At 59.9% G+C, this 26,233-nt stretch overlaps 1 protein-coding gene across 2 annotated transcripts in view; it reads left to right on the top strand.

Moving 5' to 3' along the window:
• SDK2 (sidekick cell adhesion molecule 2) overlaps positions 1-26,233 on the top strand; it is a 252,647-nt gene that overhangs the window by 211,845 nt on the left and 14,569 nt on the right. The window contains exons 28-41 of one of the 2 annotated variants that reach the window (XM_027568023.2): positions 128-226; positions 1,181-1,375; positions 2,501-2,702; positions 3,570-3,673; positions 4,129-4,199; positions 5,899-6,034; positions 7,478-7,534; positions 8,819-8,920; positions 9,075-9,190; positions 14,385-14,571; positions 16,897-17,034; positions 19,318-19,479; positions 22,168-22,293; positions 26,051-26,215. In XM_027568023.2, the coding sequence (XP_027423824.2) occupies positions 128-226; positions 1,181-1,375; positions 2,501-2,702; positions 3,570-3,673; positions 4,129-4,199; positions 5,899-6,034; positions 7,478-7,534; positions 8,819-8,920; positions 9,075-9,190; positions 14,385-14,571; positions 16,897-17,034; positions 19,318-19,479; positions 22,168-22,293; positions 26,051-26,215 (1,860 nt within the window). The remainder of the gene's footprint in view (positions 1-127; positions 227-1,180; positions 1,376-2,500; positions 2,703-3,569; positions 3,674-4,128; positions 4,200-5,898; positions 6,035-7,477; positions 7,535-8,818; positions 8,921-9,074; positions 9,191-14,384; positions 14,572-16,896; positions 17,035-19,317; positions 19,480-22,167; positions 22,294-26,050; positions 26,216-26,233) is intronic. The other variant, XM_027568022.2, reaches the window with a different exon arrangement.

The raw sequence follows: 26,233 nt of genomic DNA, 5'->3' as shown, positions 1-26,233 counted from the left end.
TTGAGCTGAGTGTGCCCTTCCCCCGCAGCCTGCCCACCTGCTCTGCTGGAGCTGGACCGGGGGTGGGGGTGGGGCTGGGGCTGAGCGGTAGCTGTGCGGCCACCTGCTTCTCCTTTGTCCCCTCCAGTCCCGGGACCGCCCATGGGCATCCTGTTCCCAGAGGTGAGGACCACGTCCGTGCGACTGATCTGGCAGCCCCCCACTACCCCCAACGGCATCATTCTTGGTAAGCCTCTACCCTCTCCGGTGCCCTGGCTACAGGTAGGAGGAGGCCAGGGGGAGACTAGGCCCGGGAAGCGTCCACGTCTCCTCAAGAAGGATTTTGAGTCTTATTTCTCCCACTAGAAATATCGTTTGGAGGGCATGGTCAAGGTTGAGTTTCCTCAAGGACCAAGTACAAGTTCCTAAATGCTCCCCAACGCCAGGCGACTGGCCATCTGGTAAACCTCAGCTGCGATTCCTAAGTGCGGCCAGGTGAGGGCGCACTGGCCAGCTCAGCACAGCCAGTCCCACCTAAGGCACAGAGGGAGCCTGGCAATCAGAAGCATCATTTCATATTCAAGGATCCTCCCCTAACACACACACAGACATGCACACACACACACACACACACACACACACACACACACACACACACGCACACACACGCAGCCCCTCGGGGGAAGGTTCACGGGGTTGAACTGGAGCAAGCCGGCTCTCTCACAGCCTCAGCCCCCTCACCTGCGAAACCATGGCGGGCACTACCTGTGCCAGGTGCAGGCTCTCAGAGCTGGCGGCCCGCAGTGCCTGCCCTGGAGGGAGGCCGCTCCTCAGAAGGCAGAGTGGAGGCCGGGAGGGGCAGGCGCCTTGGACTTAGACAGACGGGCTGGAATTCCAGCTCAGTCACTTCCTAGAAGGTGCTCTGGCCCCTCTGAGCCCCTGTCCCCCTCACCTGAGGCTGCCATGGGGTTCATGGACTCTGTGACCCTCACAGAGGGAGTGCCCCCCACAGTCACACTCTCCACGTGGCATCTGAGGACACAAGAATGACCAAGAGGGCTCCAAGCTGACGAACCACAGCCAGGGGAGCTCAAGTGCAGACACTGCGGTGACCCAGGGAGGACTGACTTCGACCTTTCCCGGGGCACCGGGGGCAACTGCCCTGCCCCCCCAGCACAGCCCATGTCCTTCCTTCCCGCAGCCTACCAGGTCACACACCGGCTCAACGCCACCACGGCCAACACGGCCACCGTGGAGGTGCTGACACCCAGCGCCCGCCAGTACACGGCCACCGGCCTCAAGCCAGAGTCCGTCTACCTGTTCCGCATCACGGCCCAGACCCGCAAGGGCTGGGGAGAGGCCGCAGAGGCCTTGGTGGTGACCACCGAGAAGAGAGGTGACTGCCCACTGGGGCTGGGGAGACCTGGGGGCAGCCAAGGCGGGGGCGGAGGAGGGGGTCCCGACGCAGGTGTCCCCACCCTGACCTCGTGGGTGCCTGGGAATCAGCCAGTTAAGAGCCGCATTGCCCTGATCTGGAGTGGCAAGCGGGCTGAGATCTCTGGGGTCAGGGTCCGCAAGGGCTCTCGTGGACTTCCAGAAGCTGGGCTGGGAGTCCCCCTCCCAAGGAGCCTGCTTTGCCTCAGCTACTGGTTTTCCGAAGAGGGAGGGTTGGTGAGACGAGCTTCCTTCTCTTCTCCCCTGCCCTCAACAAAGATGGTGTCCAGGTGGGTGGCGGGTGGGGCTGTAGCGTGGAGCCCCGGGTGCCATGGGCCTGTGGCCCTGAGCCGGTGCCTCACCGGAGGTCAAGCTCCCCTGAAGCAGGCTGACACCCCGATTCCAATGAAAGTGGTTCGTTAAGACAGTGTTCCCCGGAAAAACCAGTAGACAGCGGTTCTCAACCAGGAGCTGCTTCGCCCCCCGGGGAACACGGGGCAGCATCTGGAGACATTTGAGTTGTCACAACTAAGAGGGAGCTATGACTGGCATCTAGGGGGTGGAGGCCAGGATGCTGCTAACACCCTGCAGCGCGTAGGACGGCCCCATAACACAGAATCGGCCGCCCCGAGTGCCAGAGTGCTGAGGCCGCGAACCCCGGCAGGAGGGCCTGGGGCGGCGAGGAGGCCAGGCGTGGGCAGGGCATCCGACAGAGCCCCACCGAGGGAAGCGTGGGCTCCGTCCCACGCAAGCAGGGACGGCGCGGGCCCCATCTCAGCGCTGGGGCAGGCGGGCGACAAAGGAGCTGGGTGTGCGGACCTCCTCCCTGCCAGTCCCTGGCTGGGCTGCCCGCGGGAGATCTAAGTTCCCAGGCACATGGGCCTCTAATGGCCTGAGGACAGGTCGTGGACTGAGGAGCTACAGAACCACGGGTGCTAGCTGTTGGGACCTGTGTGCACAGAAAGGGGATGGGGCCGCCGGCATCAGGCCTGAGCCCAGAGCACCTCCTTCTCTTCCTTGAAAAAGCTCACCCCCACCCCCTTCCTGGCTGACTTCCCTGCTCCTGTCCCCCTCCGCCACCTCCCAGACCGCCCCCAGCCCCCCAGCAAGCCGGTGGTGCAGCAGGAGGACGTGAAGGCACGCAGCGTGCTGCTGTGTTGGGAGCCGGGAAGCGATGGACTGTCCCCCGTGCGTTACTACACCGTCCAGACCCGCGAGCTGCCCAGCGGCCGGTGGGCGCTGCACTCGGCCTCCGTGAGCCACAATGCGTCTGCTTTCGTGGTGGACAGGTGAGGCCCGGGCCGCCAGTAACTCTGCCCCACCCCTCCCAGCCCGGACAGCCCCAGCAGGGTTCCCGGTGGGGGAGGATGTGGGGGGGGGGGGCTCTCGAGCACGCTCCTGGAGCCTGCCCACCCCCAGAGGTCTTCCACAGCCCGCGCCCCGGAACCCCGCCTCCGGCTCTGTCCTAACCTCCCTCCCTGCTCTTGGGAGCCCTGTGAGGGCTGCCTCTTAATTATCTATTTCTGGAGCCTGGAAGCCCCCGCAGCGAGGCGCTCGCCTTTCCTCATTAGCGGTCCCTCCCAGCCAGACAGCATTTCGCTCTCCGTCTGGAATAGGGGACTGGAGCTTGCTCCGAAATTCTGGCTTCAGTTTAATTCCTAGTGGGTCGTCTTTTTCTATATTCCGGTTGACGTGACCGAGAGTTTTGAGTAATACTTTCCTCCTCACCCCCCACCCCCAATAAATCAAAAGGGAAGACATTTGCCTGGAGAGGAACAAGGCTTATAGAGGTGAAGTGCTGGTTAACTCTTGGGAACCGTGACCCTTCCTAAGTTTACTAAATTCTAGAAAGGGAGGGCATGTCTGGGGGGAGGAGTTTGCTCAGAGGGAGTTTATCCGTGTTCTCATAGCGGCTCGCCCCTGTGAGGTAGGAGACCTGTAGACTGGGCCACCTGGGGGCTGAAGATGGGGCCACACCCAGACCGGCATCAGGAGGGCCTGGGCCCTGTGTGCCCTCTGGAACATACCTTGTTGAGCCTTGCTGTTCCCATCTGTGTAACGGATCAGCACGTTCTGCCCCCACCTTTCCCAAGCAGAGATGGTGGGGTGAGGCAGTAGGGGGTACCCCTGCTCATTGAACCCGATCGTGCCCATAGGCTCAAGCCCTTCACATCCTACAAGTTCCGCGTGAAGGCGACCAATGACATTGGGGACAGCGAGTTCAGCGAGGAGTCAGAGCCACTGACCACTCTGCAGGCCGGTCAGTGCTGCCCGCCCACGCGGATCTTTCTCTTGGCCCACTGGCGCTTCCTGAGCCCTGGGCATTCTCTTCGGGAGGGGGGGCCCGCCAGGCCCTGTGTCTGGCTCCCTGGGCAGAGTCCCAAGGAGGTTTGGGCCAGATGGGCCTCTGCCATGATTCGGGCACCGACGCCAAGCCCGGCATCCCGGTGTGTTTCTCTGCTGTCCCCAAGCTCGTGGCCAACCCCAGAAAACCAGTGAAAGGGCGTGGCGGGGGGGGGGGAGCTCAGCAGCAGCAAGATCAAAAACCTGTGGCTCCAGGGACAAAAAAGAGGGGGCTCTGGGCTCTCGGGTGCGGACTGGGGTCAGGGCTCCGGGCCCCCTCCCTCCACGCTTGCGGAAGAATCTGCTCCCTGTGGCCTGCCAGGGGGCCTAAGGCCCAGCCCCCAGAGCTCACCTGTCTGTCTCTCTCCCCAGAGCCCGACGAAGCACCCACCATTGTGTCGGTGACACCCCACACCACCACCTCCGTGCTGATCCGATGGCAGGTACGGCCCAGCAGCCAGCACGCGGGGAGGGGCCCACGTCCCGGGAGGACTCAGACGCGCCCTGGGCAGGGACCAGAAAGGCGACAGCCCCCAGCAAGGCTGGAACATCATACACACATGCCCTCACTCCACTCTCCAGATAATCCCCTCGGGCAGGCTCTGTTCCAATCCCCTCCTGCAGACGAGGACCCAGTCCTCAGGGAAGTGACATGAACGGGCCTGGTTACACAGCTAGTAAGTGGCAGGGTCAGGCTTAGTGCCCTCCGAGCTGCCAATCCTGGGACAGAAAAGTGCCTGGGGCTTTCAGGGCCCCCCGAGTCCCCGTGAATCCTGGCCCATGCTCAGTGAAGGGATTCCTGATCAAACCAAACTGAACACAGGTGTACATACCTGGCGGGAGCCCCGAGCAGGAACCCATCGTCCAGGGACAGAGAACCCCCTTCCTCCACGCACTCCCCCTGCCCCCCCCCCCCCGTTGCCAGCTCTCTGGTGGGCACTTTTTTTTTAAGGTTTTATTTCTTTATCTGAAAGAGAGAGCCAGCACAAGCAGGGGAGGGGGCAGAGGGAGAGGGAGAAGCAGGCTCCCCGCTCAGCAGGGAGCCTGATGCGGGGCTCGATCCCGGGACCCTGGGATCCTGACCCTAGTCAAAGACAGATGCTTAACTGACTGAGCCCCCCAGGCATCCCTTGTTGGGCACTGTTGTCCTGCCATGGTCTGAGGAAGACCACCAGACGCATCTGAGACCAGGCTGCCAGTCTCTGCCTGCGGCACCCTCCTGTACGCTCTCAAGTCCAGCCTCTGGACTCGGCAGGTCACCCACATGGGCCCCAAAGCAGCAAACCCTCCTCTCGCTTTTTGGCATCAGAGGGGCAGGCATTTGCCCACCGGCAGCTCCCCCAATGGGAGAGCCCTTGAGAGGAAACAGGAAGGGGCCTTGCGACCCCTCCCCAGCCCGAGGCTGCACTGCAACAGGACACTCCCTGGGGTGAAAGTGACCTTGTGCAGCCAGAAGCTAGGACCAGGCCAGCAGAGTCCCAGGCCATCCTGGCGAAGGGGCAGGGAGGTGTCAGTAGCCAGGGAGACAGTTTAGGAGCTAATAAAAGGGTGAACCACTTCAGCGGGATTTTAAAAAGAGGTATCCTAAAAAGTAGTTTCCACCTTCCCCTAAAGCCTGTTCTCCCACTGGGCTGTGGATGGGAGCAGAAAGCGAAGGGGAAAGTAGTAAAAGACAGAGCAGGGGCAGTGCATTCAGGGACAGGGAGCGGCCTCGCAGGAACCCCAGGAGACGCTGGTCAGGTGGGAGGTGATGGTCACCAGGCCCAGGGAGGCTGGTGCTCTGTGACGGTGTCCCTGGGCAAGGAATGGTCGAGGAGGAGAGCCCGACAGTGCTGTGTGCCCTTGGGCAAATGCCTTACCCTCTCTGAGCCTCACCTTCCTGCTCTGGGAATGAGAATGGCATGGAGATTCCAGTCCTTCCCTGCCCCACAGAGAATATTGCAGAGCTGAAATAACCTCACTGGATGTGCTTCTTAAATTAAAAATGCTCAGTGTCATTTTGATTTCTTTTCCCGGTGGATGCTCAGGCTCTGCCCTATGGTCACAGGAGGCAGGTTGGGGGGGGAGGGAGGGGGGCAGAGTGGAAGCGGGTGAGCCTTGAGGTTTCCTGCCCCTCCCCATTCTCTGTTCCCTTCCCTGCAGCCACCGGCAGAGGACAAGATCAACGGCATCCTGCTGGGCTTCCGGATCCGGTACCGGGAGCTGCTCTACGAGGGGCTGAGGGGCTTCACGCTGCGTGGCATCAACAACCCGGGGGCCACGTGGGCCGAGCTTACCTGTGAGTGGCATCCGCAGGGGTCAGGGGACAGTGGGGAGGACGCACTCCCCTCCCTGCCCGGGAGCTCTCAGCTTCCTGGAGCCACCCCGACCTGAAACCCACCGCCCTCTCCTGAGTGTGCCTCTCCCCGCCACCCGTTCAGTCACTGGGTGTTTATTGAGCACCTTCTGCATGCCCTCGGACACTGGGGGCACACCAGTGAACAAGACAGACGGCCGCCGCTCTCTCGGAGCTTGCGGGCTCAAGGAGGAACCTGCACTCAAGAAGTAAACTAACAGTAAATGTCTAAGAAGGTTGGCATGATGGCCTTCGGGGCCTTTTCCAGGGGAGTCAGTGTCAGGGAAGGCCTCCCTGAAGATGGCCTTGGCGCTGACCCTGATGGATGAGTCCAAGTCAACCCATTCAAAGCTAAGGGGAAAGCCCAGCAAAGGGCCTGAGGTGGAAAGGGCCAAGAGCCAAGGCTGCTCACCCCAGTGACCTGCTGGTTGGAGGTCACTGATCTGTCCCAGGGTCCTCAGAATCCGGCCTGCCTCTGGCGGTGGGAAGGAAGGAGCCAGGAGCCTGGTGGGAATCCCAGGGAGAGTCACAGCCAAGGGGAATGACGTGCTTGCCCTTTGGGGCAGGAGGGCGATGGCTGGCGGTGGAGGCCCAGAGGGAGGGGTTCCAGTTAGAGGCTCCTGCAGTCACCGAAAGCAGGTGGCTGGGGCCAAGGCGGCTGCTCGGGATGGACTTGAGGGCGGGATGGGAGAGGCCACGGGCTCTGTGACCGGTTCACGGAGGGGCGGGGAGGGGGCAGGAGAGAGGAGCCCAGGGGACGGGGGTCCCCGGGCGGGTGGGAGACAAAGAGCATGCAAAGTGCTCTCCCATAATTCTCTTAAGGCTTTTGTGCCTTGGCTTCTAACGAATACTAGCAGACAACAAATGAGTGAACGCAGAGCAAAGGAATATTCACAGAACAACTCGGATGTAGCTGATCCAGCAGCTTGCACTACTTTTTTTTTTTATTTTTTGGCAGACACGTGCTTGTGGTTGTGATTTTATCTGCCTCTGGATAATGCTGGCCTATTTCCTGGAAGTAAAAGGGTTTCTGGTTCAGAGGAGAAAATTAACACCCCACAGTTTCAGGATGGTTCTATCAAAGTCCCAGCTCAGACAAGGGAGTGACTGGGGACCGAGGGTCCCTCAGAGCTGCCCTCAGGGGTGCTGGGCTCCAGGGGGCTCGCGGTGCCCTGTGCGCCCCCCCCCGGCCTTGTGGGCACCCTCTCTCACTCCCGCCCGGGGCCCCTAACTCAGCGTCAGACACCCCTTCTGTCTGCATGTGTACTGCCAGGCCCCTCCCCCATCCCGCCCCTCTCCTCGGGGTCTCTGCCGAGCAGGGTGTGTGTGTACTAACCTCCTCTGTCTGCTGTCTCCCTCTGGCCCCCTCGGCCTCCCGCCTCGTAGCCATGTACTCCATGCGGAACCTGAGCCGGCCCAGCCTCACCCAGTACGAGCTGGACAGTAAGTCTCCCTGCATGGCGGCTGCCGAGTCGGGCCCAGGCCTTCCACAGGGATGGAGAGTGTGGGGCCTCTGAGGACACCTGGGTCCGGGCTGAGGGGCGTGCCCGCCTCAGGCCACTTGAAGAATGGGCTCGCCCAAAGCACACGTGACTTTCTGGAAACACACACAGAAATGTAGAGGGTGACCAGGGAAGCGTGCGTCCATTGGGTGCGGAACGGAAGAGGGAGCAGCTCCGGTCTTGTACTCTGTGGGGTAGCTGGGGGATGACAGGGGGTCCGTGGGAGGCGCTCTGGATCTGCTGCCTTGGCAGGGCAGGCATCCCCGACACTGCCGCCCGCCTCGTCCCGTCGAAGGCACTTTTCTGCATGGCTCTGTATTCCAGGCCGACCCCCACCTCCAGAGTGAGCAGGACCCCCTCCGTCCCCCCAGGGACCTGGGAATGTTCCTGATGAGTGCCTGGTCCAAGTCTCGCTCTCCTTCTAAAGTCTGTGTTTCTCCCGAAGGCCCAGAGCTTGGGCCAAGGGGCCCCGTTCTCTGTACGAAGCAGAAGCCAAGTGTGAGATCATGTAGTCCTTCCCCTTCCTTCATCGGCCAGTAGCCCACACAGTCTGTGGGGCCGCTTAAATGAGAGTGACTCCCCCACCCACATTCCAGCTGCGTGGCAGAACTCCCCCCCAAGGAAGGGGAGAAGGGCAGGGTGCCCGGGGAGAACGGTGGGAGAACCTTCTAGCCTCCCCCGACCAAGCAGGGATGGCAACCCCCATCCAAGGTTTCATGGCCCATTTTCCTGCAACTGCCCTTTGTCTCTCAGCTTCTGTCCAGGTCTCTCCACCCAGGACCCCCAAACTTGGCAAAAACATAGCGTTTCTTAGCCCAGAACTCACATCCAATAAGCCCCTTCCCTGAGGGGTGAGCCCCCTGTGTGAAGAGCTGCTTGATGGGGCCTGGGCAGCTGGGAACTTCAAGCATCTGCCATGGTGAGGACAGGGTGACCCGTGCGTGACCCGTGTGCCCAGGAGGACAACATTGGTTCGCACTAGCTGTCCCTGCATAAGTACGCATAGTGTCTCTTTCAGTCTCTAAAGTGTCTAGTATGCTCTCTCTTTGCCAGGAAGCCAACCACAGGCGTCCTGTGTCCCGATTCCCGGCCACCCTACTGCTTACCTCTTCTTTCCTGAACCTTCTGGCAGGAACTAGAATCCCGGGCGCATCATCACAGCCTCCGCCCCCCATGCTGGCTCTGCCCCTGCAGGCCAATGACCTCTCTGTGCCCCCCCCCCCAGATCTGAACAAACACCGGCGGTATGAGATACGGATGAGCGTGTACAACGCCGTGGGGGAGGGGCCCTCGAGCCCCCCCCAGGAAGTCTTCGTCGGGGAAGCAGGTGAGCCCGCCCGCCCTTGCAGCCCCAGCCTTTCCCACCCCAGAAGTCCAGCTAGAGGATATACGGGATTCGGGGGCCCCACACCACCCCAACCCGCCGCCTCCTCCCTGAAGCCCACTTGTGCCCCTCACTCACGACCTCTCACACCCTCCAGTGCCCACGGCGGCACCCCGTAACGTGGCTGTCCATGGCGCCACGGCCACACAGCTTGATGTGACCTGGGAGCCACCACCACTGGAGAGCCAGAACGGAGACATCCAGGGCTACAAGGTAGGGGGCGCTCCGGCAGAGAAGAGGGTCTGGGGCAGGGGCGGGGGGGGGGGGGCAAAGGGCCAATTGGGGGTGGGAGTGACCCCTGGGTGGTAGGAGGGAGAGGTCGGCAGGTCTACACCGGCTCCCTCGGCTCCTTGCACCCAATCCATCAGAATATTGTGCAGCGATCCAAAACTACACCTGTCCTCTGCGGCATCCTAGCCAGGCTGAGCTCTGATGCAAGAAGCTCGGGCCTTGCTTCAGGCAAAACCCTCCACCCCAGTCCCCCAACTCCCAGTGCCAGCAAAAGATCCCTCGAAGTGGTCATTTGGCCAACTCTAATTACACTATTGATTTGGCCAAGCAGCAAAGGACCCCTGGCTAAGGATGTGGAAATCTCTGTTTAAAATTATTTCCACATCTTAAAGGACCTCACATGTTTGAACAGAATTCAGTTCATCTCCAGTATTCTCAGAGTCCTGTAGAACTCCTTCATGCTCTTGAATGCTCTGTGAAGCGGGCGGATTAGAAATGTTTGCACCCATTGGACAGATGAGGAAACCGAGACCCCGTTTTAGGTGGTCCAGCAAGATCAGAAAGGTAGCAGAGCATCGGACGCCAGGTCTGCTTAGCCCTCACCCTGTGCGGGGCAGGGGTGAGGCACGGAACACAATCCCCAGAGGAGGTGGTAGACAGAACAATAATACTGCATCTCCTTGGTCAGAGCCCTTGGCTGTGGGGGGTTGTTATTCCAGAGAGAAGCCCAGTGCAGTGACGGGGTGGGGAGTGTGAGACCCCCGCGGGGCCTCGTGGTTTACCTGCCTCAGCCCCCTCATTCCACAGGCAGAAACCGAGTTCCCACAAAAGCCAGGGGCTTGCTGGCGTCACATAGCTTGGTAACAGAGGTGGCCCCAGTTGAAGACAGAAACCCACAGAGGAGTCTCTTTCCACCTGGGGTGAAGGAGGCAGGAGAGAGGAGGAAAGGCATCTTGCCAAGGGAGCTTAAAGAGGGATGACACCCGGCAAGCCTGCCCAGGAGTGCCCGCTGGGAAGAGCTAAATACCGCACCCCTAGCATATGCCTCCCATGGGAAGGAGGAGGAGCCGGGGCGGAGCCTGCAACAGTTTGGTAGCCACCAGACTGTCGAGGTGTGGAAGTGTCCATCGAACGTGCAGCCCCAGGAAACGTGTGGACGCATGAACCGCGTGTATCACAGGGCTGGTGTCTGTGTGCTCGGAAAACGTGGAGACCGTGGGCATTCTTAGCTGGGGACACGGGATGGCTGCATCCCAGACATGCATTAACCTCCACAGTAATTAGCACGGACATTAATGGTGGGCAGACGTCACCAGCCAGTGAGCACAGCTCCGGTGAGCTTGATTTGGGTCGGACTGAGCTGTGACAAGCGCACGGACAGGCACACCCATGCAGGTACAGTCTTTCAGGGGCGTGTGTGTTTATTGAGCTGTTACTTTGTGCCCAGTGGTGTTTCTCAGCTTAAATTTTAGGGGAAGAAGACCAGTAATGTACAAAACAAGTAGCCCCTCCAGAGGGTGGCAAAGGACACAGATGAAGGGCCTAGAGAAAGCGAGCCAGGGCGTGGTTTGGCATTTTAATAGGGAATAGGGTCATTAGGAAAGGATTTAATGCGAAGCAGACACTTGAGCAAAAATGAAGAACAGGGTGAGAATCACGTGTTCTTCTGTGAGGAGAACATTCCAGAAAGAGGGAAAGAAGAGCAAAGGCGCTGGGGTCGGTGGGTGCTTGGTGTTTACAAAGCCCAACAAAGAGCCAGTGCGTCCGAGTGTGTGTGGAGGGCAGCGTGATGTGAGATGGGTCCAAGCAGTGACCTGGGCTATATCGCCCGGGGCCCTCAAGGACTTTGGCTGTCACTCAGAGTTTTTAAAGGGCTTGGGTTTTTAAAGGGCTGTGCTGAGAGCAATCTGAAATGGGGAAAGCACGAAACCACAAGGAGGGGACTGAAACATCTAGGTGAGGCATGGTGGTGCTTAGGCCAGGCGATATCAGCAGGGAGAAGTGTTTGCTCTCTGGCTCCATTTGAATGGTGGAGCTGGTAGAATCTGCTGAATCGAATGTAGAGTGTGAGAGAGGATTTACAAGCAGTTCGATGATGGAGCTTCCAGACACAGAGCCGGAAAAGACAAAAGAGGGTGGAAGGGGGAGGCTTGTTGGGGGAGAGCTGGGGTCAGCCCAGGACGTCTGTTGGGCCCCCACGGGGAGACACCAAACGGAGCTGGGTTTACATGTCTGGAGTTCAAGAGAGAGGGTCTAAGCTGGAGATGTGAATTGTGAGTCCTCAGTATATAGATGAAAGACTGGAGATTAGACATGTATAGACAGAAACCGCAAGAAGACTGAAAACTGAGACCTAGGACCAAAAAAAAAGGGGGGGTGGACTGAAGTCCCAGAACCTACATTAAGAATGTGCTCCTGGAGGAAGGAGGACTCTGATGTACCAAATACTACTGAGAGCTCAAGTAAGATGAAATCTAGGAAGCAACTGTGCGGGAATTGTCAGACTACAGCCCAAGGGCTCAATCTGGCCCCCCACTTGTTTTTGTAAATAAAGTTTTATTGGAACACAGCCACATTCATTTGTTTATAAATTGCCCGAGGCTGCTTTTGAGTTACCACAGAGATGTGTGGCCTGCAAAACCTGAGATATTTATTACCTGGCCCTTTACAGAAAGCTTGCTGAGCCCCAGATTACTGCATTAGCTAGGTCAAGTTTACAGGTGACTCTGACAAGGGTTGGGAACCGGGGATGCCGGCTTGGAGGGATTCGAGAAAGAATGAGGGGAGGCAGCGAGTACAGTTACCCCTTTTAAGGAGTGTTGCTTTAAAGGGAAAAGGAAACAGGAATTAGACAGTCAACAAAGGGAGTTTTAAGACAGAAGAAATGACAGCTAGTGGATGTGCTGATAATGATCCCAGGAAGAGGGGAAATATGATTCTAGGAAGAGTGGAAGCTGGGGGGGGGGGGCGGGGGATGAGGTCTTGGAGGAGGTGAGAGGGCCTGGGATTTCGTGCTCGAATGTAACGTAGTCTTATGGAGGAGCCGACAGTGCAGACGTGGTGGAGGGAGGCAGGCAGACGTGTGGACACAGGGACCCAGAGAGGTATAGGAGGTGCCCGGAGATTGTGGAGAAAATCTCATCTGATTGCTTCTCGGTGAAGGAGCCTCAGCTAGGAGCGAGGAGGGGAGGGGCAGTGGGGGAGGAGCGGATGAGACCCGGATGTAGGAGATGCACGCAGGGGAAGTGGACCGGGGCGGTGTAGCACGGTGGAAAATTCAAAGTGTGAATTCCCTCCAGTGGCAGTCAGCTGCGGCATGTGGCTGTGGACCTGATTTAACTGAGGCTGAAATTGGCCTGTTGGATCCGATGAAGCCCGAAGGGCAGGGGATTGGAATGGTAGATTCACTCCTCCACCTGCTCCAGCCTGCATGAGGTGCTTATTCATTAGCAAGCCTCTGTGGGGGCACCAGCAGCGTGCCAGGCACGATTCTAGGTGCTCTAGACAACAGGAAGCCCGACCCACCAAGACAGCAGCCCTCTGCGGAGTGCACCTCCTAGTAGACACCTGGCTACCTGTTGGCGTGCGCTACGACTCGGCCGCATGCCCCTTGGGCTGGCAGCCATGTCCCTGCTTGGTCCCCTTACAGCAGAAGTCCTCCAAACAATCTTCTGGGCCCGCCGCCTCCAATCCCTGTCCTCCCGGTATCTCTTGAACCGGCTCCGAGTAGCTTCTCACCCCCGACAAAAGCCCTTCCTGTCCAGGCTTCAGTGATTCCTAAGTTCAGTGGAACTCAGAGGCAAGCCTCACCCTACCTGGCTCAGCCACCCGCGTTTGACTCGGCAGACCTGTCCCTCCTCCGAGGAATGCTTTCCTCTCTCCGCTTCCCAGGCTAGCTGTTCCAGCTTCTCCCCAGCCCCTGAACATCGAAGCCCCCAGATCCCCCTGCGACTCTTCCTACATTCATTGTCTCCATGTGCACTCAAAAAGTCCCATCTGTGTGCTGATAACACCCAGATCTCTGACGTTCACCTTGGCCTTTCCCCCCACGCCCCAAATTCAGCAGGAACTTTGTCCACTGTTGTGTGCCCCTCACTGTGAAGAGTACTTAATGAACAACCTTATCAACTCTCTCTGATATCTACTGGTATCAGAAGAATCTGTTTTTAAAAGTGGGCGGGGTTAGATGAAAGCAAGGATTTCTGGGTGACAAGATGTCCTGAGTGTCAGGTGGGGACCCTTGTATTAGCTTCCTCCAGGCCAATTGAGAAATTGACGGCCGTCGCGCGTAGAAACCTCCTCCTTGGCCAGCAGGTGGCGCCAAATACTCGCTGATCGTCCCAGGGGCGTGCGGCTTGCCGCTTCGCCGCGAGTTTCCCAGAGTTCCTGACACCAGTGAGGAATCTGAGCTTCTCTGCCCTTGAGCACTAAGTAATCGGAACCATGTGGAGCGCAGCAGGTGGACTAAAGCCTTCTTCACTCCTTACCACCTTAGCTCCTCCTCACCTTGGTCCTGGAAAGTGGGGTGTCTTTAGCCCCACTAGTCAGCCAACAAATCCATGGCTCAGGGGTGTCACCTGGCAGAGTCACCATGCTCGTGAATGGTGCGCTGGGGTTCAGCCCCAGGCCGGCCTGCAGGTGAATTCGCGGGCAGGTGAATCACCTGGAGCCTTAACCGGCAAGTGCTTCGCGGCAGGTGCGGGGTGGGCCTGACTATTCCCCATCCCTAACCAGCTCCCAGGTGATGCCATGAGCTGGTCCATGCACTCTCCCCTTGGCTGGGGAGGAGTCTTCCCACTCTGCACTTCCCTTCCCTTCCCTGGCTTAGGGTCCTGAGAAGCAGAATTGGCCTCTTCCTCCGGTAACTGTATTCTGAGGGCTCATGGGCCCCTGCTGCGCTAAACCCTCCAGGCTCGTGGCAGACAGATACGTGGGGTCTGCGCTCTCCTGGGGTTTAGTCTGGCAGGGACTGATGTATTCGCTGTGAAAAGGGAGGTTCTGGAAGGGTTTCTAAAACGGCTCGTAAATACTTCTGTACTGTTCCCTGCGTGACTCAAGCCCACTGTGGGGGGTGTGGATGGTATGAGCGAAGGTGTCTCTTCGACCCTGGGGCTGGCGGGGGCAGGAGAGGAGTTGAATGTGTCCCCCTCCCTCCCACAATTGGCTGTGCCCACAGGTTTATTTCTGGGAAGCCCAGCGGCGCAACCTCACGGAGCGGGTGAAGACGCTTTTCCTGGCGGAGAACGGCGTGAAGCTCAAGAACCTGACCGGCTATACGGCCTACATGGTCAGCGTGGCAGCCTTCAACGCCGCGGGGGATGGGCCTCGGAGCCCCCCCACCCGGGGCCAGACCCAGCAAGCAGGTCGGGGAGAGGGGCAGGAGGGGAGGGGGGTGGGAGGCACCTGTGCTCCTGGGGCACGGGGTGCGGTGGGAGTAGCTGCCTTATCTGCTGAGATGTCTGGGCTGGACACCCAGGCCCCACAAGACGGCCTCCAGAGGTGGAGAGCACAGCCCAAAAAGAGGGGCCTACGTGAAAGGGCTCAGAAGACAGAGGCTGTCCCCAGAGAGCCTTGGAAGGAGCCCCCAGATGTCCCCAGCCCTCCCCACATCTTGTAGCCCGCCAGCCCAGTTCTGCCCATGCCTTGTTCCCACCCGGCTTTCTTATAGAGCCCCGGTTTTGTTCCTTCTACGAGTATTTACTGAGCATCTTCTAGGGACCCACACTGTGCTAGATGCTGGGAACACAACAGTCAAGGTCCCCACTCTAGGGCGTGGGACAGATCATAAACACGTACCTAGTTGAATCGGCCTCAGGTGGTGGTGAGTGTGAGCAGTAGGAGGACGGGGACAGGGGTGGACACGTGACCTTGGAGAGGTCTGCCTGCAGCGGCCTCTGAGGTCTGACAGCTGAGACCTGAGTGGGAAGAGACCAGCGTGGGAGGCTCTGGAGGAGAGGTTCGGGGCAGAGGGAGCAGCAGGTGCAAAGGCCTCGAGGCCAGAGGGGATTAAAGGAACAGACTTTAATCTTTAAATTCTAAATTTTTAAATTCTAAATCTTTAATTCTTTAACAGAACCTGCCTTCTCTACTAGGGAGGCTTGAGAGGAAATGGCCCAAGAGGGTCAGGGAGCCTTGGAAGAAAGTCTGGGATGAATTCTCAGTGCACTGGGGGATCATTGGTGGGTTTAAGCAGTTGGGCAACAGGATCCGGCTTATGTTTTTAAAAAACTCACTCTGACGGCCGTGCGGGAGACAGACCGACAGAGGAGGGAGGCAGGGAGGCTGGTTAGAAGGCTGGATGGTGACGGTCCGAACCCTGCTGCCCGCACGTGCAGAGCTGGGTCTATATAGAGAGTCCGAAGACACTTTTCGGGCAGTGATACGCTAGCTCCTTCCAGAAGCCCTGGCATGGGCAGGGTGGGTGTCACCCGTTTCAGTGAACAGGGGCGGACTGGGCAGTGATGCTTCTTGCCCAGGACCCCCCGGCCCGCCAGTCGGGGAGCAGAAGTTGGAGGCCAGGGCAGGTGAGCTTGTCCTGGGCTGTCTTCACTGCACGGCAGCTCCTTTGCCTGTCATGGAGCTCCCTCCTGGTGGATTAAATGCAAGGCTTTTGTCCTGAGCCCCCCCGAGCATCCTTCCCAGCCTGCTGCTTCCCAGCCTGTAAATTAGCTTCTCTCTTAAAGAGAGGACCAGACCGTGGAGTCAGTTCTTAAGCATTGTCCTCTCTGGGGCCAAGCCATGGCTCCAGGGCAGCCCTTTTCCTCCACTGGCTCCCGAGGGTCTGGTCTGTCTGTCTGCCTGCTCGTCCAGACCACTCTCCGTCAGTGTCATGGGCCGGATGTGAGCCCCTGGGAGCCTGGAAGCTTCCGGCAGCAGGACAAAGTGTTCTGACCCATGTCCCTCTTGCTTAGCAGAGGCAGGAAAGGCCCCTGGAGCTCGCCTCCCTCCTTCAAAGACTGCGGGCTGGGGCTGCCTCCCGGAGCTGGAGCGGAAGCAGGGTCCAGATTAGCTTCGGCTCGGTGCGGGGGGCAGCACCGGACAATAATAATAGTGTCGTCATCCTGCCTGAAGCCAGCTCTGCGCTTCCTTCCCTTCCTCTCTGTCCTCCCCATCCGAGTCCCCCACGGCCCCCAGGCTTTCAGGGTCGTTCCAGGCTTCTCGGGCCAAGAAAGCATCTCTTCCAGATGGTTTGACTGTCCCTATTACGGGCTGCTTCTGACAAGCGTGGTCTCTCCGTGACAAGCCCTGGGGCCCCAGGGACCGGAGAAAGGCCACACAGCTGCGGTTCCATCATCTTCTTGTTCACCACCCGCCTCATGCTCTGAGGCCCAGGCGGCCCTGTCTTCTCTACTAGGGAAGGCCAAAGACAAGCCCTACAAAGCTAGGACCTCGCCTGGTCCCACAGCGGCCCTGGAGGTTCAGGACCACTTACAGGAAGAAACGGAGTTCCCCAACTTTAGGGAAGAGACCGTTCTCTTTCCTCCTCATTCTTGGACCCTGGTATTGGAAAGAGAGTGCTAGTAGCATCAGTGGGGGAGGGGAGGGGCTCGGATGACCTCTGATGACCCCCTGCCCTCTCTCTCTTCCCCAGGGCCCGGACCCAACCACCCTCGCTGGTTTCTGGAAGCCGAGCAGGGCTTTGAATGTCCGTGTGAGAACAAAACAAACCCTTTGCTGTCTCCCTGCAGCCCCCAGTGCTCCCAGCTCGGTCAGGTTCAGTGAGCTGACCACAACCTCGGTGAACGTCTCCTGGGAGGCCCCGCAGTTCCCCAACGGTGTCCTGGAAGGTTACCGGCTGGTGTATGAGCCCTGCACCCCAGTGGACGGTGAGTGGGGCCCTCCTAGCCCGGCTCCCAAGGCCTTTCTCTCGTCGGGGTCACTGCACAGAGTCAGATACGGTGAGCGTCTCCCTGGCTCGTAAAGGGAGACACCGGGGCCAGACGAGAAAGGAGCATTTCCCCACCAGCAAGCGGGGGGGCGGGGGCAAACCTGAGCAGCACCCTAGGTCTCCTGAATCCCGCCGAAGTGAGGAGAGGAAGGGAGCCTGCAGGAGTTATGGCGCCGCCTGGTGGCCAGGAAGATGGGGGCGCCCCGATGGCCCCTCCCGTGCCTGCCCCCCCAAATTTAGGGTGTCAGCCTTATTTCAGATAGGTCTTTGCCTCTCGCGGGTCAGGAACTCGTTTGAGCCTCTCCCCAGAAAGCAGAAGCTTGGGGGAGTCACTGCACCCCTGTTCCCTCGTGAACCTCCCGTCAAGAACCCCGATGTGCAAGTCGTCTTCCTCCCGGCGTGAGCCGCATTCGTATAGCTGTCCTTAGAGCCCCCGGTGGCCCCTGCCCCACCCCTTCCTCCAGGCCCCCGGGGGGACCCTTCCCCACTCCCAGGCTCCCAGGCCAGGCCATGCTAACCCTGACCGTGGATGTCGGATGCTTGCCAGTGCTCCAGACCCTCGCTGATGTGAGTGAGCCCAGGGCGAGCCCAGAAAGCACGGCCATCAACTTAGAGGGACTTCTGGCTGCCTGGGTCCAGTTTCAGAGCCCAGCGAGGACTCGGGGGTTGTGGCTGGCTCACAGGTGGTGGCCTGATGGCCTGAGGTCACCTCCTCACTCTCACCTTTCCCTGAATACAGAGCCTGGCCAGAACGAGGGGCGGAGCCCTGGGAGAGCTGCAGGGACCAGCAGTCCCAGGCCAGCCAAGGGAACAATGGCCCTCAGTTTTCCCACTGTCACCTGCCTGCCAGCAGCTAGTTCGTTCTGCAAAGCGGCACTGTGTTCTGGGCCACTGGCGGGGGCGGGGGTGGGGCCAGGAGATGTGGTCAGGTGCAGGCCCCGGGAAAGGGGCCGTCTCTCCCTTGGACGGAAAGGAAAGGGCAGAGGTCACGGGGACAAGATGCAGGCAGACAGGACAGGCTCTCCTCACAGTGGCTTCTGCCTGACCTACCCAGGGGGCTCCCAGCCCTTGAGAGGTGTGAGCACCTGGCCTTCCCGTTCCTCGGTCCGGCGCAGTCGGGCTGCCTCGCTAACTCCATGCACTCGCCTATCCCTATCCACACTGCAATGGCCCACTGATGGCCCCTTCAGGCCCTGAGTGTCACTGAGCCAGGCCAGCACTGCGTCACGCTTCAGCCCTGGGTTCAGGTCAGCAGCAAACAGGCCTCACAAGAACCCAGCGATGACCCCTTCCCCTTTCCTGTTGGCAAAACCACTGCCCAGACCGATGAGGGATTTGCTCAGAAATGTCAAGGAACGGGTACCCAGCGCCGCTGTTCTGGGTCCCCCGCCGTGACTTCCTTCCTTCAGAAGGGCCCCTCGAACAGCCATCATTCTGTCGTTGGGTACTTATTTAGTCATAAGATAGTCTGGGCATGTGCCAGGTGCCAGGTGCTCTTTTATTTGGCCTCATAACATCCTGTCCGTGATGCTATCAATACCCTCATTCAGTAGAACAACAAACCAAAGCTAGGGCAGGCGAGGGCCCGCACTGGGCTGTGACCTGCAAAGCCCATCTCCCAGGGGCCACCACCGTGCTCAGAGGACACAGGAGATCACCCCCAGTCCCAACCCCTGGGGAGGCCAGTGGTCGGGAGGATTTGAGCCCATGAAGCATGGAGCACAAACCTCGACCTCCTGAAAACCGTCCCAGCCTCCCCTCTAGTTGCTGTGATGTGGGGTGCAGTTGATGGAGGGCCTGCTGTGAGCCCCCAGCCCTTGCTGGCGGACCCGAGGCTGTCCTCAGCTGTAGGGACTGGCCGCAGGTGTCTCCCCTCCAACTCCGGACTCAGCGCTTCTTCTACAGAAGCCCCTTCCCGAAAGGTGATCCTTGGGGTTCCAGTTCTGTGGAATTCGGGGAGGAAAATACATTCGGGGTACCATGGTTCGGTGAAACAGGTGGGGGGAGTCATTTCCCACCAGACGCTGGAGGACCCTGTGCGTCCTCCGCGGACGGATGGTCTCCAGCTCTTCTCAAACTTCTCCTGCCGAGGAGCCCTTTCTCCCGAGAACAGCCCGCAGGACTGCGTGTTTGGGAAACATGGCTGCGTGGCCTGACTTGAAGGCCCCCCACAGCCACCACCTGCGCCCGCGGTCCCCCACATGCTGTGCTTCCTTCCCAGGCGTCAGTAAGATCGTGACAGTGGATGTGAAGGGGAGCAGCCCTCTGTGGTTGAAGGTGAAGGACCTGGCCGAGGGGATGACCTACAGGTTCCGCATCAGAGCCAAGACCTTCACCTACGGGCCAGAGATCGAGGCCAACGTCACCACCGGCCCAGGAGAAGGTAGGGGAGCGCGGGACGGACAAGACGGCTGCAGCCATCCACACACCGCGTTCAGCCCCCGAGGCAGAAGGGGGTGTCCAGAGCTGTGCTAGATCCTGGAGGTGCAGAGATGAGGGAGACGGGGTCTGGGGGGTACGGAGCCACAGCCCGAGAGAGTACAGGGGTGGGGCCTGGTGGGGGGAGTTGGGGGACGAGGGAGGCATTTAAAGGAGGTGATTAAGGAGGACTTCATCGGGGTGGGGGGGTGGCGTCCAGACAGACACACCGAAACACAGGCCAGTGTTGGGAGTATCCAAAGGCAGCTCTGGCAGAGGAGAAGGGGGAGGGCTGGGTAGCCAGGTGCGAGGGAAGGCGGGCCTGGGCCGTGGAGGATCACCTGTACCATCAGAGGGTTTCTTGAGGTGCCACATATGTCAGAGCCCCCCAGGGTTCTGGGCCCTGGGCCCCAGGAAATCGGAATCTTCGACCATTCACCCTGGGAACGTGCATTTGAGCAGCGCACTGGGCCCGAGGGGGGATGGGGAGGGGCACGCTGGGGACCAGGACCGCAGAGGGTTCTGTCTGAGCTTGTGACACTTCTTGAGGTCAGCCTGGAGCTGGGGGACTTGTTCAGCTGCCTGCTGTGGTTGAGGTTTGTTCTCCAAAGTCCTTGTCACCCAGGCAGGATGTCCTCTCCTGAACACAACCAACCTCTGCTCCCTCCTTCCCTGAGAAAGGACACAGCCCATCTCAGACTTTCCCTGAAATCCCTCCTCCTTCCCCTTCTGCTCCTACTCCCTGCCCCGTGGGCCGAAGCGCGGCTTAGCTAGGCCTGTGGGAGGTGACTGGGGGCCTGTCCTTGCCTCTCACCTGTGGGGCAGGTGTGTTCTCCCCTGCTGGGCTGGGCTGGCCACCCTGCACTTCCTCTTTGTGGGCACTTTCTGTTCTCTGCCCCGGGTTCTGCAGAGAAGCCGGCTGGTTTCTAGGTTCCTGCGGAACGAAGCCTGCGGGGCCGCCGGAGGAAGCCGTCCCCCCCCCCCCCCGCCCTGCCCTGCACCTGCCCCCAACCCCTCCTGTGCTGCCTCTTCACCTGAGCCAACTTCCCTGGGAAACAAAAGCAGGAAGCGAGGGGGCAGGGACCAAGGGAGGCAGAGCAGTGGGGACAGGAGAAGGCTGGAGGACAGGCTGTTCCAACCTGAGGCTTCAAGCGTCCCAGGCCGGGCGTGGGAAGGGGGCAGGCAGGAAGTTCGGAGGAGGCGGTGGGGGTCCCTCTGAAACAGAGCTGAGCTGTGCCCGGTGAGTGTGGGCGAGGAAAGGACGTGCCGTCACGCATCCATTTCCATCCAGACCAGGCAGTCGCTAGAAGTGCTGGAAGCTTCTAGTCCAGGAGTTGATGACAGCCCTCAGCCTTGAGCTCTGTCCCCGTGCAGAATGAGAACTCGGGGTCCTGAGAGCACCCCCCCACCCTTCACACCCCGCTTGGGCTCTGTCCCACACCCCCTGATCCCTCAGCCTCCTTTGCCCTGAGCTGTAGGCAGGATACACTTTGGGGAAGGAAGGAAGGAAGGAAGATGAGGCTCTCTGAGGTCACGGGGGGTCGGCACTGGACACGGGCCGGGCTGTGGGCAGCCAAGCTCTGGTCGTGAGTCCCTGGCCTGCTGTCCAGCCTGCCAGCTGCCCTGCGCCTGGAGGATCTGCTGTCCGGAGCTGGATTCCAGGCCCCTTGCCGTAGGCATCCGTAGCCAACCCTCGGCACTCACTTGGCCCAGCGGTCACCCGCCGCCCCCCGCCGCCCCGCACTCACCAACTTGTTCCCCTCGTCCCACAAGTGCCCAGCTCTGCAGGTGCAAAGCTCCAGGTCTAGTGATGAGCAGGCATGTAGGAGACAGACCACAGGGTCAGGGCTCTGGGGACGGTCAGAGCCCAGGGGACGGGCACCCCCAGAGAGGAGGGGCTGAGGACCCTCCAGAGCTAGAACTGGCTCACTCCTCAGACTACACAAGTGAGCTCTCCCCTGCTTCGGCTCCTGGGGCTGGTGTCCAGGTGGCTGACGTGACAGGCGGCCACCCTGATGGACCCGCCAGGACAGCCAGTGGCAGAGCCCACTCCCCCCTCCTCCCGTGCTCCCAGCCTCCTCCCTGGCCCAGTGAGGGTGGGCGTATTTCAGGCAGCAAGTAGGGAGGGCATTGCCATCCTAGGCCAGGAGACAAAATGTCAGGAAGCCCTGCAGCCCCCCAAAAACCAACCCCCCACTTATCCTAGGCCCACTCCACCATCATCACACCCACCTCTACCGTCCCCCCAGGACACATCCCTTCAAGCCTTACATTCCAAAAGGGCCTCACAGCTGGGGAAGCTGAGGCATTGGCGGGCTATGTGACTTGATCAAATTCACCCATCTAGTGAGTTCGGGTCTCCTGACTGCTCCAGGGATCTTCCTGGCATTACCCTATATACCTCTCCTGGCCTTGAATTTGGAACAAGGGGTTGTAGGTGACCCAGAGAACACAGTTGCATCAGCAGGCCCGGCCTAAAACCCACTCCTTGGGCCTCAGCGCTCGCAGGGTTTCTGGAGACTCTGGCCGGGCTCGGGCGGTGGGGGGAGGCGGGCGGGGGGGTTGTTGTTTGGATGCCCAGCCCACCCTGCTAGAGCACAGGGAGCTGGCCTGGAGGCCCGTACCTCCTCTTGCCCACCGTGTGCCTTTGCAGGTGCCCCCGGGCCGCCTGGAGTGCCCATCATCGTGCGCTACAGCTCTGCCATCGCCATCCACTGGTCCAGTGGAGACCCCGGCAAAGGGCCCGTCACCCGCTACGTAATAGAGGCCAGGCCATCAGGTACGCGCTGCCCCAGGCCGAGCGTCTCCCTCTGGAGCGGGTTCCGGTTCTCGCGTTCTCCTCCTGCTGGAGTCCCTCCACCTGACGGCCTTGTGTCCTCCTGAGAAGGCGCCTGTGCCACTCCAGGTGAAGCTCAGGGGGCCCTGGGACAAGTGGGAAATGGAGAGTCACCCCCTCAGGTGGGGGACACTGGCACTTAGCACCAGGTGAGGACCAACTTGGATGGAAGATCATTCCAGAAACCAGAGGAGCAAAGAGCTTCCCCCCCCCCCAATTAAATGCCAAGTCTTTCATGAGACGCCCCTGACCAGTGTCCCGTCGGGAGGCCGGCTGTCCCCTGGGAACGCTGGCCGCCTCCTTGAGGTCCGCCTCTGCCATCCTGATGATCTCGGCAGTTCCGGTAACTGTACCAGGGGTGGTCAAGCCTGAAATCGAATCACAAGAGCTTCCAGAGCCATCAGGAGACCAGCGACTGAGGAGTCGCTCCAGGGGGCTGCTCTCCGCGCTCCCCCGGTTTCATCCTCGTCAGTCGCCGTGACACCCGCTTCTCCCGGCCAGCTAGGTTTCCCAGTTCATCAGAGGTGCCAGAGCCGCTGGAGAGCTGGAGGCTTGTTCTTGATCTCCCACGGTCCTGTGATTAGCCGGCTGAAGTGGAGAGAGGCAAACAGCACGAATAGCAAGTAATAATCAGAGTGGGAGGTAGTCAGGCGTATCAGTAGCTAATACTTCTAACGAGAGCATCGAAGCTAACGAGAGCATCGAAGCATCCCGAAGGCAAGCTTAGTACCTCAGGTATGCGTGCTAATATCTCAATAGCAAAGAGTTAATGCCGGCCATTCCAGGAAGCAGCCACCACCACCACCCCCCATTGCCCTCATCTTACGCTAATAATTGCAGCAGCAAACAGTTACTTCGTTTAGCAATTCCGATTCAGTGTGTAGCTGGAAGGTGTGTGCGGGGTTGGCTCCCCCCGCCCACCCCGGATGGTCCCTCTCCGAACCTCCCGTGCGGGCTGCTGAGTTGGCCAGGAGAGCGCCCCGTGCTTCTTCCCACCAGGGCCCGTGCCTCTGCTCTCCATCCACGTCGGCAGGCCGGGATGCCAGGCTGTGGAATGTTGGCTCCAGACTCCGGGCCTGCTGATTTTCCAGCGTTCCCTGGGAGGCCCAGCATGGGACCTGGGGCTGTGCCTTGGTGCACACAGATGGATTCAAGGCAGGACCCCCTAAAGGGTCGGGATGGGGAGCAGTGCCCGAGAGCTGTGACAGAGATCGAAGCCTGTGAGGATGGAGTGAGCGGAGGGCAAGGGGAAAGCCGGGCCTCTCCCTGGGGCTGCTGGAGACATCTCCCCTCCTCCGCGCCCCCGGGCTGTACATCCTCCTCCTCTCCGGGAACTCTTGTCGCATGCTCCGCCCACCCTCCCCCCTCCCCCCCCCCCCCCCCCCCCCCCCCCCGGATTGCCGGATAGCATCGCCAAACCTGCACTTTCTACACACCGGGAACTGCCGGGCCCCACAGAGCAAGGAGGGGGAGGGGCTCACTCTAGGTTTCCGGCCCCGTGGAACCCACCGTGCACATCAGCCCACTCCTGGGGCTGGAGGCCAGAGCCCCAGCATGACATTCCAGCAGCTTCGGGGCCTGGCCCCGTTGCTGGGGCCCCACCCTTTGTTTCTGCGCAGGGCAGAGCAAGGTGGGTCACACAGCAGGTCGGAGGCCCCAGCTTCTGCCAGGCAGCAGGGTCATGGACGAGCCCACCCAGCCAACACTGAATCTGCTGCGGATCTCAAAGGGCACCATCCTGGACACCCAGCTGGTGTTCGGTGCTGGGGGCAGCCCGACAGCTCTAGGCTGAAGCACCACCTCTGCCACTTAGGGCTGCCCGAGCCTGGGAGGACAGGTTTTCTCTCTCTCTCTCTCTCTCTCTCTCTCTGATCTGTAACATGGGCACAATGGTTCTTCCTTCTCCCTGGCACTGCCATGGGTATGGAAAGTAAAGCCCTTAGAACCACAGTGCTTGATGAGGGAGTGTCGTCACCATGATTGTTGTTGTCACTGTGACTGTCATTGAAAGGGAATGAGAGCTTGCAGGGGCACGGGAGGAGAATGGATTTGCACCCCAAAACTCAGATCTCGGGGCATGCAGCACTGAAATGGGAGCACATGATGTTTGGAGAAGGTCGGGGAAGAAGGTTTGCATTCAGCCATCCCGCCAGCACTTAGAGGACACCCGTGCCGGGCGCTGGGCTACAGAGCTGAACCGGGCACGGTCCTCACCCTGGAGAGAAAGCACAGCCTAGCAGGGGAGAGCCACAGGGTGCGTGAGGCAGACGCCCAAAACAAAGACGTGAGATGGAAGCTGAGGCCAAGCTCAGGACCCCAAGCCTTTGTGAGGACAGCAGGACGTAGTCGGGGCCCCGCGGCTGCCTTCCAGTTGGAGGGATCTGGACGGGTAGAACAACGTTCAGAAGGTGCCGGCACACTCTTGGTCCACAGTTCAGAGGTGACGAGGCGGGTGATGGTGCCTCCGCTAGAGTTCCTGACATGAGTGGACCGGTAACAAGCGTGGTGAAGGAAACCGAATCTGTCAGCCCCTGGAAGAGGCTGGAAGGGCCAAGTTGGAGCTAGGGGGTAGCCCATGGACCCACAGGCGGCTCTTCCCAGAAGGAGCTCAGGAACGGACGAGGAGGAATAGTGCCTTGCTGAGGCTGAGGCAGGAGCTCGTCTGGAGCCCCAAGGTGACCTTCCTAGATCCGCAGGATGGAGGACCTAGGACCCCAGCCCACCGAGGTCCTTCTAAGATCTCTGGTCCCCTGGGCCATGTGAAAAGGGTGGCCTGACACTTTAGTTGCCAAATCAGCCCTTCCCCAGCACAGGCAGGGGGACTCACCGTCTTTCTAAGGGCCACGCCAGCCCCACTGACCCCGCATGGAGCCTCTGGCCGGGCCCCCCCGCCCAGCCACCCCATCACAGGGCCCTGCAGGTGCTTGCACTTTTGTGCGGGGCAGCATGCTCGCCGCTCCTTCTGAATGAGGTGGAAGTGAATTAGGTCCCAAGGAGGCAAGACTCAGAGAGCCAGAGAGCCGTGGACAAAGGGGTAGGCCTGCAAGGAAAGTCAGGAGCTCAAAGGGTGGGGGTGGTTGGGGACAACGTGGGTGGAGAACAGGTGGGGGAGCCCTCTAGGCTTGTCTGGGCTCTTTCGCCTCAGATCTCTGCTGCTCAGCAAGGAGACCACTGAGGATGGGCCCTGTGGGTCCACGCACTCACAGGCGAGCCCAGCCCCTCCTGCGGCTATTTAAAAAAAGGATCTTCTTTTTATCTGATGCCGCTACCGTGTGTATTTTGAATAGGAAGGGGGATGAGAAAAAGAGGGGCCCAGTTAAGGAAAGGAGGGTATACCCGTGTGCTACAATCATAGGCAGCCTGGGGAAGTCACGTTGACCAGCACTTTTTTAAGGATGCGAAAACAGGTGACTTGCCTACTTCTGCACAGCTGCCAAAATGCTGAGTCTCCCCCTGTGGGTGGTGGCACAGGGTTGGTTGGTACTGTACTTTCTACAAACTACAGAGTTTTTAAATATTTTACAGGCATTTTAATAAAGGGAACAAAAGGTCAGAGACTCCAAAAGGGGAATCTTTCGACAACTCGCTGCTGAGATTCAGTGTTGACAGGGCAGACCAGACAGGCTCTGCTCTCGGGGCAACGGGTGGGATGGGCGGGGGCTCCCCCTCACGGGGCGTCTCCCTCTCGACACTCTTGCAGACGAGGGGCTATGGGACATCCTCATCAAAGACATCCCCAAGGAGGTGACGTCCTACACGTTCAGCATGGACATCCTGAAGCCAGGCGTGAGCTATGACTTCCGGGTCATCGCCGTCAATGACTATGGCTTCGGTACCCCCAGCAGCCCCTCCCAGTCTGTGCCAGGTACCGCCTGTGGGAGGG

Source organism: Zalophus californianus, chromosome 16 (genome assembly GCF_009762305.2).
Source record: "Zalophus californianus isolate mZalCal1 chromosome 16, mZalCal1.pri.v2, whole genome shotgun sequence".
Lineage (NCBI taxonomy): Eukaryota > Metazoa > Chordata > Mammalia > Carnivora > Otariidae > Zalophus > Zalophus californianus.
The sequence above is the reverse complement of the archived record's forward strand: the minus strand, read 5'-3'. Positions and strand labels throughout refer to the sequence as shown.